This window comes from Macrobrachium rosenbergii, chromosome 2 (genome assembly GCF_040412425.1).
Source record: "Macrobrachium rosenbergii isolate ZJJX-2024 chromosome 2, ASM4041242v1, whole genome shotgun sequence".
In the NCBI taxonomy this organism is placed as follows: domain Eukaryota; kingdom Metazoa; phylum Arthropoda; class Malacostraca; order Decapoda; family Palaemonidae; genus Macrobrachium; species Macrobrachium rosenbergii.
Genome location: NC_089742.1, coordinates 41994908 through 42010512, shown reverse-complemented (window position 1 = coordinate 42010512; position 15605 = coordinate 41994908). Strand labels below are relative to the sequence as shown.

The 15605-nt window shown below is 35.3% G+C and overlaps 2 protein-coding genes across 23 annotated transcripts in view; one reads left to right on the top strand and one right to left on the bottom strand.

Moving 5' to 3' along the window:
• Positions 1-3933, top strand: part of LOC136845726 (large ribosomal subunit protein mL38-like) — a 30590-nt gene extending 26657 nt beyond the window's left edge. For all 3 annotated transcript variants that reach the window (XM_067115950.1, XM_067115943.1, XM_067115933.1), the window contains 3 exons: positions 975-1090; positions 2932-3068; positions 3686-3933. In XM_067115950.1, the coding sequence (XP_066972051.1) occupies positions 975-1090; positions 2932-3068; positions 3686-3808 (376 nt within the window). In that variant the 3' untranslated portion in view covers positions 3809-3933. The remainder of the gene's footprint in view (positions 1-974; positions 1091-2931; positions 3069-3685) is intronic.
• The window catches only part of LOC136845769 (mucin-2-like), a 1649806-nt gene that overhangs the window by 169805 nt on the left and 1464396 nt on the right, over positions 1-15605 (bottom strand). The gene's annotated exons all lie outside the window — the stretch shown is intronic.

Genomic DNA, 15605 nt, shown 5'->3' with positions numbered 1-15605 from the left:
ATATGCATAATAAGTGTATTTCTGTATCCATGTATGCATGTGCTTATTCAATTCTGATCGGGTCATTTATTTTTTTTTATAAACTGGCGTCACGACAGCAAAGGTCGTTTACAAAGATTTTATAAAGTTATAAACACAATAATAATTATAAAACTGTCTTAACAAAATCACGCTTTTAAATTATAAACTCTTGAATATATAAATGTATATATTTACAGTATATATATATATATATATATATATATATATATATATACTCATATATATATATATATATATATAACATATATATATATATACTCTTTATATGTGTGTGTGTGTGTGTGTGTGTGTGTGTGTGTGTGTGTGTGTGTGTGTGTGTGTGTGTGATTTAAACTATAAACTCATTGAATATATATATAAGTCCACTAGCTAATTTTTACCAGATACGTATGTAATATACCTGCTTTACAGAACTATGTCATTGGCTTTGGCATTATTGGAGAGAATGCATTTTTAGATAGAGCTTCCGAATATTTCTTCGCTCATAATAAAATAACATAAAGAATTCAAAAGTTTTCATTGCAAATACAGATGAATTTACGCACCTCATATATTACCTTGATGTCAATAAAAATGAAAGCAAATACTGTCTGCACTCAGAGAGTACTTCTTTCATTTCGCTGACTAAAAATAAAACTTATTTAAGACAATGCATTATTAGCCTCGCTAGAATCAACCTCGCCCAGTCACATTAAAAAACAAATAATTCACCGTCATCTCGAAATGATTAAGTCATAGCCAAGTGACGTCATCAAGTGACGTCACACCATCTCAATCTCCGGGAATTCTGGGTACGGGCGACCTTGCTTATTGACAAGGAACGGAATGGAAACTGCAAGCTAGTGTAGATAAGCATACACCTGCTGCAAACTACACCCTTTAATACACATTCCTCCTTCTCCCCCCCCTCCCTTCATTCTCGTTGCAAACAGATTTCCCGGAGAGGTGGATCGCCAATATGCCGTGATGCTGTTAGACATGGATCAACGAACTGGAATCTACATCACCTGGCTGGCCATTAATGTCCCGGTGAACCAACTGAATAAAGGTAAGAGCCTTCTTATTACACGAGCTCGTTAAAGGTAAAGGCTCCCAGCACCAAAGTGAGCTGGTACATGAGCGCGTATTTAACCCTATATATATATGACAGGTATATATATATATATATATATATATATATATATATATATATAAATATATATATATATGTAAATATATATATATATATATATATATATATATATATATATATATATATATATACTATATATATATATATATATATATATGTAAATATATATGTGTGCAAATGCATATATGTAATTATATATATATACAATATACACATATAAAAGAAATGCAATGTAATTATACACATTTACTGTACTGTTATGCATTTGAAAACCACGAATCAGACCGAGTTGCAACGATCTCTTGTTAAAACCTCATGTTATACTACAACGAAATCAATTAATGAACAACTATATGCGTTATATGCGTATGAGAATATTCAATAAATACAATTTGTACTTGATAATGCATGCAATATACTGTGCTCTTACTCAAAAAATTGTTGAACTGGACTACTGAGTTGACATTCTTACCTCTTATAATGTAGGCCATATCATGCACACAATAGGCATTACAAATACAATACAGCCGCTACCGTACATAGCCCCAGAGAAATAGGTCACTGCAACACCACCAACAGTTCAAACTTCAATAAAAAGTTTACAGGGGTAAAAACATATCCATCTTAACATCAGTAAGAAATGTTGCCAAGTAATAATTTTTTCACAAATCCGTGCATAATAATGTTGCCTGTTCTTGTGAAATTCCGGTATTGCAAAGAATGGCTACATGTTCGTTAACGTGAATCGGTGACGAATCATTATTAAAAACAGGAACAATTTGGATTCATATCTAAATACAGAGACATCTCAGAATCTGACCCAACCTTCCTTCACTCATAGTCTGCCGCTATACAAAATTTCACTGAAATTCTTCATGACATTTCACAGATATCTTTATTAATACAGACTAACGGACAAAAACTATTAGACTCCGCTACACACACAAAGACCTCAAATCAAATTCGTTGCAGGCATACAATGAATAAATAAACAAGGCGACCGATGCGTAGTAACATTCAACAGGTCCTTTAGACTAGTCACTTGTGTCTCAAAGGAGCACTGGAACGACAGTATTGATTTGGCTGGATATCGGCTGAATAGCATCTTACGACAATTACTTCCTTGCTTCCCCTCCCGGTTATTGCCGTATTCCTGGAACGCCGTGACGAGCTTATTGGGTGAACCTGGCTTCATATGCCAATAAAACCGGCTGTCTCTATAATTACAGAGATAACCTCCACAGTCTGCCTGTCTCAATCTCACACACACACACAAACAAATGTTCACACACACATACACACACACACAAAGAAGTGTACTTGATTTTTCCAAATGTTTTCAATGTATTCCTAAGTTTTGTACTGTATCCCTCAGTACCTCTTCATCACGCAAGAGTACGAACAAACAGACCTACACACACACACACAAGAAAACGATTGATTTACAAACTACATTGACTGCCATTCGACTTTTTTTTTTTAAGAGCAGTTTTACTAAACCACTGCGTTAAAAGAACTCTTCTAGATCAGAATTTATTTGTAGTAAATTAGATTTTATCCAAGAGGTTGCAGTGTTGTAAAAATGTTCGAATTGTTTCTAAAAAAATGTTTCATTTTCAGCTAAAATTTCTTTTGTGTGGATTTTAAAATACAAGTTTCCTTGGGGAGTTGATATTTCCGGCATTCCGTTAAAATATGCATTCGACTAAATATTGCTGATCTGAAGTGTTAAGTAACCTTATTCACTCTTTTTCCAGGAATGGAGATCATGGAATACGAACAACCCAGGCCGGGGCAAGGCGAAGGATCACATCGTATGGTATTCTTGGTTTACCTGCAGAGGGCGCTCTTGCCTCCTCAACTGCCGACGTTACCCTCTGCCAAGGCTTGCGAGGTTAGATTCCTGGTCTTTCTTGTATAAGTTGTTGGATGTTTAACAACAACAACAACAACAATAATAATAATAATAATAATAATAATAATAATAATAATAATAATAATAATAATAATTTCTTAGTGGGTTGCAAATGTATGCGAAGAAATCAAATGCTCGTGCCGGTCTTTGAGTAAAGGGTTCAATTTAACATCTTAATTTAGACATTCTTTTAAATATCCTAAAATAACGGCCTCCAACATATACGTAAAACTTCATTTTGAAAAGGGAGTACCAAAAGGAAAATTAATGTGCCAACAAGAGAAAGATTTATTTTACTGATTCGGTTTTACAAAATGGCGCCACAACTACCATGGTGCTCGACAACATAAGATAATGATATGATAACATTTTTTTTATTAGAAAATGTTATAAAAAATCGTGCCTATCAACATTAGTAAAATTCATATATAAACTAAGAAATATAAATATATATATATATATATATATATAATATATATATATATATATACCATATATTGTACTACCGATATGCCAAATCGAGATGGAAAATGAGTATCAATACCACAAGCACAATATTCAACTCACTCTGAGCAATAACATCCACCTATTTTCAGACGACGAACAGAGAGAGGGTCAACCTGGACCAGCTGACACGTGACCTGGGGCTCAAAGGACCCACGGCCGGAAATTATTTTTTGACCGAGTGGGACGTAACTGTTGAACACGCCTGCAGCTGAAAGCCGGCGCTCATTAATGCCTTCATCACTCTGAACGATGCCAATTAAAACGTCAATTATTACGTATCATCTCATCCTGTAAATATGTAGACTCGTATATTTTCATGAATAAATGATTTTTCTTTTCTATATTTTCTTGTCACTTGGAGGTCTAATATGCACATGAATCCATTTTATACAAATTGACTATGCACATATTTCCTTTTAAGGATAAGTTGTGTTTATAGCAAGAAGGTCTCATTCTCGATTCAAAAACCGTAAGATGAAGTGTCTTGTGATTTACTTCTTGCACTTATCTTTTAATTAGAATTCTCCCAGAGAAATAACACAAAGAGAAGAAAAAACTTGTTTCTGCAGCACGAATTCGCAATTACTCTGTATTCATTTTTTTTTCTTTTGTCAGGGATCCTCGGTCAGACCGATGGAACAGTAACTTGGTCATTGTATCTGTCTATCTACTCCCAGCCTTTGGAATTCTCGTCTAATTCCGTTCTCCCTTCTCCTTAATTTTCTTTGTTATCTTTGGGCCTGGGCAAGATAAGGATATTGGGTTGGCCCTAACCCACATCACGAACAGGAATTAAAATATCAAGAAAACATAATAATAATCTAACCAAGGAATTTCAACAGAAAATTTCCAACTCACTACAATGCCCTTAATTTTCTTTATCTTCGGGCCTGGGCAAGATAAGGGCACTTGATTGGCTGTTACCCACATCACAAACAGGAATTAAAATCTTAGAAAAATGTCGACCCATGGAATTTCGACCAAAAACTCCCAACTCACAACAATGCCTTTAATTTTCTTTGTTGTCTTCGGACCTGGGCTAGACAAAGGCATTGAGTTGGCCATCATCCACATCACAAACAGGAATTAAAATCTCGGAAAAATATCGACCCAAGGAATTTTGACGGAAAACTTCCAACTCACGACAAAAATCACTGAAAATGAAACCGAAATATGAAGGTCTCGACAAAACCTGGACCTCTGCTTCGAAAAAAAATCTCAAGAAGCAGAACTTTTCCTCCTTAAAAGACCACCGTCGTAAACAACCTTCTTGAAGGGGGATAAGGATACGTGGGGGCGTGGGGAGAGGACTGTGGGGAGTAGGGGCGAGGTTAACCAGCTCCACTCCATTTCACAATACATCAGGGCAGTGATTCATCGTGCGGAGGTTCGTCCAAAACTGAGAGATGTGAGACCAATGTGCGGTTACAGACCTCGCAGGAACTGTCAAGAATTCTCACGCTTTTTTATATATATTATGTATATATATATATATATATATATATATATATATATATATATATGAATATATATATATATATATACATATATACATATATATATATATATATATATATGTATATACACTATATATATACTACTATGTATAATATATATATATATATATATATATATATATATATATATTTATATATATATACATATATATATATATATATATATATATATATATATATGCATACATATATATATATGTATATATAACAAATACATATAATATATACTGTACATATATATATAATATAAAGATAAAGATCAGCAAAGCCCTTGTATTATTTCCTCATGTTATCATTATACTATAAATCAATATTCCATACATCACTGAGGTGAAGAACACCTTAAGAATAACAAAAAACGAACAAGAATAGTAATGGCACTGTGAAAAAACGAATCTCTGCAATAAAGTTGCAAAATTATAAGGGTATATTGCATTTACAAATTCATTATTTTTTCCGTTGGGACGTCAGTCATACTTTGCAATATTCAATGTCTATTTCTCGTGCTACAATTTCTTGATATTTTTGAAAACACGAACAATCATTTAAAAAAAAAAGTGTTCCCCAACAGTGGAAAATATATTTATTTCGAAATGTTCGGAATAAATACATATATGAAATATGTAAAACAACAAAACAATATCACAGTTCTGAATCTCATGCTGTGTTTGATAAAGCTCTCAGGAAACTGAAATTATGATGTAGCATTTAAATAAATAAAAGAACAAAATAAAAAACAATATCATAAACAAACAAGAAATATTCCAGTGGTGTTAACAATAACACACCGATAATACCAACAGTAGGTCTTTCTCCTCTAGATCGAGAACGGGATATGCTGTATATCAGGTCCACAATAATATTCAGTAGTGAATTATTGTTGATTTTATGAAAAGGTTACAAAAGCTTTCGAACCCCGTCCTGGGTTCATCTTCAGTCTAACTAAAATCATTGACACAAAAAATAAATATGTAAGCACCAGTTTAAGTATGGAACCAATGGGCGACCTCGACGCTGTGTTTTTCTAACGGACGAGGCTACATGCAGGAAGGTCAACTATCCAACTGGGTGATCGCTTCTCCTCTTCTTATAATTCGCGTGGCTATCCTTCTTGATCTCCTCACTTGCTGTTGTTGTTCTACATGTAATTCATCGTTAGCGGTGACATTCTCGGAATCCCGGCTGTTATAAGGTGTCTGCGGGGTGATGTCAGAGATAACGGCAGCATCAGACGAAGGAAAGACGGAGCCTGCCCTAACATTAAAACCTTTAATACATGTTTTGATTACATGGAAGTTAACTAGTGGGTCCTCGTTAACGAACGACTTGTTCCCCTTAAATGATTCTCCTACATTTGTGGCGGCGCCCACGACTAATCTTCTTATGTTTACGTTGTTACTTTTGTGAACGATGTTGGCTCTATTCCAGTCTGGTCTATGATCGTTATTGAATGCGTGGGTAACTACTGCACTATTTTGAGAATGTAATGAGAAAGCCCGTCTGTGTTCCCCTAAACGTGTTTCTAACCCTCTGCCGCTTTCTCCGAAATATTGAACCTTCGCAGTCTTTACATGGTATTTCGTCTACTCCTGGTACTATGGGGTTATTATGATTGTTGTTGTTTTGTATTAGGTTATTTCTTATCGTGTTGGTATGTTTGAAAACAATTTTAGTATTATCCTGGCTATTATTTACATATTTACTATGTTCTCTATGTTAAGGTTAAAAGGTAAGGTTAAAAAAATCTATTCGGTTTTCTTCTATTGTTATTATCTTTAGCGCAATAATAAGACTTCCGGGCACGTGAGATAGCCTTTTCAATGAAGTGGGGGGTGGGGTACCTAAGGCTCCTGAAAGTTGCCTTAATGTGATGTTTTTCGTCATTAATATATTCTGGGTCACAAATCTGGAAGGCTCGTCATGCGAAGTTCATTATTTAATTACTTTTGATATTATTATGAAAAGAATAAAAATGTATATAGCTTTCAGAGTTGGTTGTCTTCCTATATACTGTGAATTTAAACTTTTGTCTACTCGAATCTCTGAAGATTAATACGTCTAAGAAAGGCAACTTACAAAATCAACAATAATTCACCACTGAATATTACTGTGGACCTGATATACACAATAATACCAATACTATGAGTAATAATAATCGCAATAATAATAATCCACAATGATCCTTGATAACTGATAAGAGAGAGAGAGAGAGAGAGAGAGAGAGAGAGAGAGAGAGAGAGAGAGAGAGAGAGAGAGAGAGAATCCTAATGCTTCTACGAATATGGAAACGTTCTCAATAAAAGGAACGAGAGAAAACGTCTAATCTAGAGAATCAATACGAGATTTATTTTATTTTTGCTCCAAGGAAGAGATTCCAAGAGAGGAAGTCCTTGGGAGATTGAAGCCAAGGTTGGGAGGTCCTCGGAGGGCAGGGGAGGGGATGGAGGAGGAAGGGGGGTAGGGGGCATATGGGTATTGGGGAGGGCATCAGGAAATGGGAAGAGATCCCACGTTTCCAGACTCCCGAACAGAGACAAAAAGGACAAACATTGATCATTCCGAGTCTTTAACGGGGGAGCATCCGTGCTTAAGAAAAAAGTCATTTAAATTCAAGCGAGAACCAAAGACTTGAAAAGGAGCCGAGGGGAGGGAGGGAGGGAGGGGGAGGGGAGGGGAGGGAGAGAGGGAGAGAGGGAGGGAAGGCCGACGAGTTGGTAGTTACGAGATGTGAAGTGAGGCTTCGGGAAAGGAAAGAGAACATGAAAGGAAAGTGAAGAAAATGAGAAAAATAAAAAAGAAAAAACGAAGACGCCCTCGCTAATGCTGAGGAGGAGGAGGAGGAGGAGGAGAGAAGGAGGAGGAGGAAACGAAGTAATAAAAACGAAACAAATACGAAGATGGGAAAACTCAGAAGCGCCACTGATGCTTGAGGAAAAGATGAAAGAAAATAAAAAAAGCAAAAATGACCGAGGAGAAACTAAGACGCCCCAAGCGAGCACTGACAGCGAAGGAATCCGAACAAGACCCCACTTGAATTATAAATTCCATTACGGTTCTGAAGAGGAAATTTTCAGCGCGTAAATGAATCGGTTACTGAAAGACAACGAGAATTAACCTCAGAAGAGAGAAGCGGGATGCGGATTTCGAGACATTTCTTTCCTTTTCTTTTGTTATCTTTTCATTACAGGTTGATGAAGCTGGGTTACACATCGCCCATTTGCCTGCCTATTTTTTTTAGTCTTCTAAAAAGAAAACTATTGTGACGTCTTTGTCTGCTCATCTGCACTTTTTCTGTCCGCCCTCAGATCTTAAAAACTACTGAGGCCAGAGGGCTGCAAATTGGTATGTTGATCTTCCACGGTCCAGTCATCAAACGTAACAAATTGCAGCCCTCTAGCATCAGTAATTTTTATTTTATTTAAGGTTAAAGTTAGCCATAACCGTACTTCTGGCACCGCTATAGGTAACAACAACACAGGCCACCACCAGACCGCGGCTGAGTTTCATGGACCGTGGTTGAGGCCACCACCGGACCGTGGCTGAGTTTCATGGGTCGCGGCTAAAAGTTTCATGGGCCGTGGTTGAAAGTTTCATACATTATACCCTGTACAGAAAACTTGACTGCGCCGAAGAAACTTCGGCGCATTTTAAACTTGTTTAAGTATATGTTAATCTATCTCTTCCTTACTTTCTCTTTTTCGTTTTTTCCTTTGGAAGGAAAAAACGTTGGTGTGAAACGTCCGATTCCCAGCAATTCTATTGCATGACACTGCAATTCCTGTGCAATCTCTGGCTGAGACTCACTATACTGGATCCACTAACTACCAGGTACATGATTTACTGCTTGGGTCAAAGGACATCCAATAGACCAGGAAGGAAACGGACTTAGTCATATTTATCCCAATCGGAATCGACCTCAGGACTCTGTGTTTTACACACACACACACTATATATATATATACACACACATATATACTGTATATATATATATATATATATATATATATATATATATATATATATATATATATATGTATATTATACCAATATGCATGCAAACTACAGCAAAACTCCCTAACACACGCTACTTAGTCTTACAAGGATAAGACAAGATAAAAAGAAAATAGCGTTAACCTCCTCGAACAAGTTGACTAACGAGGTCGATTCCGCAGAATAAGCAAATCCATAAATTCCCGTTACTCGGAACCTCCAATTAAAGGACACAAACACAAGCCATAAACTAAGGATTAAACACAAGTGCAGAAAGGGATGCGAAGCAATGTATGACCCAAGTTATTACTGAACACATACAAAGGCTTAGCTCGCGATTCTATAACATGGCAGGAGAGCAGTTTTGAAAACGCGACAGGATGCGAACGTGTTTATGCATATGCATTAATGCAGGCTGTATCTCCTAAATAACAAGATTACATGCATTCAGTTATAAAAGATATGATATACATGTTGCGCCACAAGATAATATATATATAATATATATATATATATATATATATATATATATATATCTATATCTTCTTCTTCGTTTAACCTTTTTCCATTTTCATATGGGTGTTGACAAGGACTTTGATTTGGCGTTGGGGTAGGCTGTAGCCTCATCGGCTGCCCTGCCTGACATTCCCCGGTAGCACATGTGTATATATCGTGCCAAATCCCAGCTCCCTTTCCCCTAGCAGCGAGGGACGGGGCGGTTTAGGCCGACAGTTCGAGACGTGTAAGGCGTCTGTTAAGAAGATGTTGAGTGGCTTTGTTTGTGTGTGTTGTCTGTAACACCCATTTGCTTTCAGCAAACCTATCCGTTGATTACATACAAATCCCGGGTGTCTACACGGATAGCAAAGTGTCCGCCTTCTGACCGGCCGGCTGCGGATTTCAACCAGCCGACACAGACTTTTATGAAGTCCGAGTCCTGCAGAAAGGATGAGGCTCATTATATATATATATATATATATATATATATATATATATATATATATACATATATATACATATATATATATAAATATATATATATATATATTATATATATATATATATATATATATATATATATATATATCATATTAACAGGTGAAAAATAAGAAATGGTGGGTCTGACCGGTTTTACTTTATAAAGCCATTGACAGAAGGACTGAGGTGAGAAGCAGTTACAAGAGCAGATGAGAGCATACACAACCGTTAGAGGCTCCATATGTACAAAAATGCGACACGCTGATAAACAGACCATATTGTTACATATGCATTAATGGAGGCTGGATCATTAACATTACTATAAATAACAAGATTACATGCTTTTGATTCAGTTATAACTTTTTCTTTATGAAACTAGATTCAATGATGTTCCTTTCCAGTGCATTATTAGACATGTCTTCCCAGTTGATAGCATGATTGTTCTCACTAACATGTCATGCTATCAACTGGGAAGGCAAAAAAGGATTGTATATTCTAATAATGCACTGAAAGGAACATCATTGAATCTAGCTATAAAAAAGAAAGTTACAAACTATATGAATATCAGTCAAGGGATGTATAAACTTGATCCTTTAATATCAAAAAGAAATTTGTAAATTGTTTAAACTATAGGCAGTAGAGATATATGAAAATATTATATATTTGTAAAACACATAGGGTAAACCTGCTCCATGACACCTGTCATGGATCTGAGGTTCTGTTTATCAGCAATGTCCCCTGAGAGTCTATTGTAATTTTAGCCAAATGAGTTTTAAAGGCCACTACTACCCCGGACACCGGCCTGATGGGGATATGGAGCCTAACGGCTGTGTATAGCACTGTTCTTGTATATATATTTGTGACTTCACTGTGTCCTTCGTCATAAATAAAGTCGAAACCGGTCAGACCATATTTTTTCACCTGTGGTAATGTGTGATAAATAATCAAACAAAAGAAAATAATCATATATATATATATATATATATATATATATATATATATAATATATATATATATATATATATATATATATATATATGTTCTGACGTTTAAAAGTTTGTAACTACACATACATACATATATATATATATGTGTACATATATAATTATAAAAGTATATATAAATATATATGTAATATATATATATATTTATATATAATTAAAAAGTATACAAACTTTCTAGGAGTCAGAAAATATTTTAACATAGCTGCCACTACAGCACTATAAAAATACTGAACTGTGTAGCACATGTTTCTGCTAATTAGGCAAATTAATTAATGAATTAAAAAAAATATTTAGGAAAATTACAAAGTGAACGCTAGGAAGAAATTATCTTTTTTTTTAGATGTCAGCAGGAGGATACATCAAGAAAATTATATTAAACTACAGGAATGTTGTAATTATATTATGATACGAAATACTATAATTTTTAAGAAAATTGTTCACATATTATGACGGAATGAATAATGCATGGGAGGAGAACAACAAACGCTGCAAAAAATATTGGAATACACGAAAAGTTTCCCCGATATGACAGCAAACTTAATTAAATTTCTAAATTGATGTAATTAAAAGGAAACGTGAGACTGACTATATATATATATATATATATATATATATATATATATATATATATATATATACATATACATATACATAAGTATATATATATGTATATATATGTATGTACAGTATATATATCTTAAAACTGTTTAGTACCCTGAAGATGACTTTGGAATAAAAGCTGAAAGTCTCGGTACCTCCTTCTTTTATTTTCACGTGAAGATCACTTATATACATCATCCAAGGGACCATTGTAGAAATACATCACACACACACACATACACACACAAACACACACACATATATATGCAGAAATTTTTTAGACATATATTTTTCCCAAGTGGCACTCAGAAAATCTACGGGAAAAACATTCCACGTTTAGACTTGCCGTCCTTCATGCCGGGGCCATCCTCTCAACCACTGAATACACAAAATAAAAAAAATAAAATAAAAAATAAAAAAAAATATGAATATAATCTACCTCTTCAGAACCAAGACGACCATTTTCCTAAACGGCAAAACAAGACTAAAGCATCAAAAACTCAGTCCGATAACTGCTGGCAATTACGTTAACGACGTCCGCCGTAATTGCTGCCTTAACAAGCGACAAAAAAGCACAAAAGGCTTCTGAACAATACAATGGGTAGTTATGCCAAGATCTCCGTCTCCGTGGTCTCCTATTGCTGAGAACCTAACAAAGACAATCCTGGAGAAGGAAGAACAATTGATGTCTGTGTTAGGAATGGCAAATGAAGCAACTCGACCCTTGTTATTTCCTCCGTCAACGATGTCCTGTAGGCGAGTTTGTTTGTTTGTTTGTGTTCATAAAATATCTAAAATGAAAGTCACGGAAAAACTTATTTTGATTGATTTGTGGATGACTCGGGTACATTTTGGGATTCTAAGGTGTAACATTATGTTTTATTGGTGTTGGCGGAGGTACGTACTTTTGAATGCACTTACCCTCTTATCCCGCAATGTTAGTGTGTAACTATGAGAAAATGTCATTTATAAAATAAAAATCGAAAGCCTAAAAATCCCTTAGACAAAAAAAAAAAAAAAAATCGAACGTTGTTCAAATGAAATACGAGTATTTTAACCGTGTCATAACTGACTGACTGATTGTAAATTATCTGGCGTCATAACACCTAAGGTCACTAACGCGCCGAAAGCACTTTAGCGATATATCCATTAAATACCCGAAATTTCTCAATGCACTGAAATAACCAAAAGTGATAATATAAAGTCGTGAATACTAGCAGAAAATATCCTGTTAAGAAAGGTTGACGGGTACGGGGAGGGAAACAATCCTGGATTCTGATTTAGCTCAGAATCAAAAATATTTTTTTTCTTCGCCCATACAATACGCCTTCACATAATTTCATTGAAATTTACTTATACGTAATTTTTTTTTTATCTTATGGAAAGACAGATAAACGAACATGACATCCTTCCAATTTTATCATTTCAGTAAAAAAAATACAATAAAAATGTCTAAACAATTATTACAAGAAAAAAATATTTTCAAGGAAAAGCGACTCTTCATATAAAACCAAGTAAAAAGAAGAAGAAGAAAAAAAAACATTCCATCCACAGACGAGAAGCCTTCTGAAAGGACACGGCGGAGTTAACAGCCACTGCCCTTTCATAAAAGGTCACTCTGAGGGATCAGTCAAGGGACAATAACAAACTAAAAATGGGTAAAACAGCAACAGCAACAACACCAACGCTTGCGAAACACCGAAGAGTGACTGATCTGTCCCAGATCTGAAACACAGAGGGCTAAGTAGCTTGAAAGCACTCGATCCCTCGAGCACCCAGGCAACGATGAATCAAAAGCAGTGCTCAGCGATTTAAAGAAAAACAAGGAAAAAATGCGCCGAAGTTTCTTCGGCGCAATCGAGTTTTCTGTACAGCGTATAATGCTGTATGAAACTCTCAACCACGGCCCATGGAACTCTCAGCCGCGGCCATGAAACTTTCAGCCACGGCCCGGTGGTGGCCTGTGTTGTTGGTACCTATGGTGGTGCCAGACGCACGATCATGGCTAATTTTAACCTTAAATAAAATCAAAACCACTGAGGCTAGAGGGCTACAATTTGGTATGTTTGATGATTAGAGGGTGGATGATCAACATATCAATTTGCAGCCCCCTTGCCTCAGTAGTTTTAAGATCTGAGGGCGGACAGGGAAAGTGCGGACGGACAGACAAATAGCCATCTCAACAGTTTTATTTTACAGAAAACCAAAAAGTATATAACAAATATCTAAGAAAACAAAGAATACAAACAACACCGACAAATCAAACGAAACGCCGCAATCACAGAGCGAAGAACAGCAAAGCAAAATGTGTTTTAATGTTTATAAGTTAAAAAGTAAACCTTAGTTTAACCAGACCACTGAGCTGATTAACAGCTCTCCTAGGGCTGGCCCGAAGGATTGGACTTATTTTACGTGGCTAAGAACAAATTGGTTACCTAGCAACGGGACCTACAGCTTATTGTGGAATTCGAACCACATAATACCGAGAAATGAATTTCTATCACCAGAAATAAATTCCTCTAATTCTTCATTGGCCGGCCGGAGACTCGAACGCGGGCCCAGCAGAGTGCTACCCGAGAACTATACCGACCCGTCCAACGAGGAACTTTTAATGTTTATAAAAAATATATTGAAAATCATACAAATAAAATCCACTATCGCCTCGAGGACTGAGACATCGATAGCTGAAGAGGAATCTGAACTATTCAAAATACAAAAGAAGGGGAAAGCGCTGATCATTTAAAAAAACACAAAACAACAAAATACATATAAAAAAACAAGAAAAAATTACGAAAAAAACCTGTTATATCCAGCAGGCAAGGGATACCGACAGCAGAAAAAGACACCGAAATAATACTTAAAAAAAAAATTGAGACAAAAATAAAATAAAAAAAAAAGTACGCGAGAACGCTAGACTATCAGAAATTCAGGAGGATACTTCAAAGGGATACTTTCCAACAGCAAAAAAAAAAAAATATGTTAACCGGATAAAACACGAGAACGTACAAAAGGCAAAACGCTTTCAATCTGATTCTAGCTAAAAAAAAAAAAAAAGATTCTCTTGTCTGTCTGTCTGAGAGAGAGAGAGAGAGAGAGAGAGAGAGAGAGAGAGAGAGAGAGAGAGAGAGAGAGAGAGAGAGAAATGCAGTATCGAATTTCTGTAGACGGTATGCGCTTGAAAAGCGTATACCGTTTTTGCGGATTATCCGAACTTCATGATAAATGATTATCAGTTGGAGAAAGAGCGGTTTTTATATGCAGTGGAAAAATACAAAAAGCAGTATTATCAGCAAAGCGCAACTCTATGTTTTTCTGAAAACATGAAAAGTGGTCTTTGATGATGTAGAAATAAAACGAATATGTTGTTCTTAAACGTATTCTCAAAGCAATGAGTGTGTATATATGTGTGTGTGTATATATATATATATATATATATATATATATATATATATATATATATATATATATATATACTTTATATATATATATAGACTTGATGCTCAGAAGACTTGATGCCACACATACAGTATACATTATATGTATGTATGTATGTGTATGTATGTGTATATATATATATATATATATATATATATATATATATATATATATATATATATATATATATATATATATATACAAATTTGTTCAGGGAGACTTAATGCCAGTAAAGTGACTACACATTCGAACATGTGCATCAACTGGTTTCCCACACATCTCGTTGTTAGTTTATGAAATGCTTCAGCCATCCTCTGCAAGCATCTGTTTCCAATATCCTTTCCTTCTCTAGTGAATATGGAGAATTTTGTTAGTCAGCCTAGCTTTGAGTATGGCTGGATAAACTGCCAAATGATTAATGCTGAGTTCTGAACCATGACCAAAGTAAACCGATGCTCAGAATCACATAAAGCATTTCTTCCTCT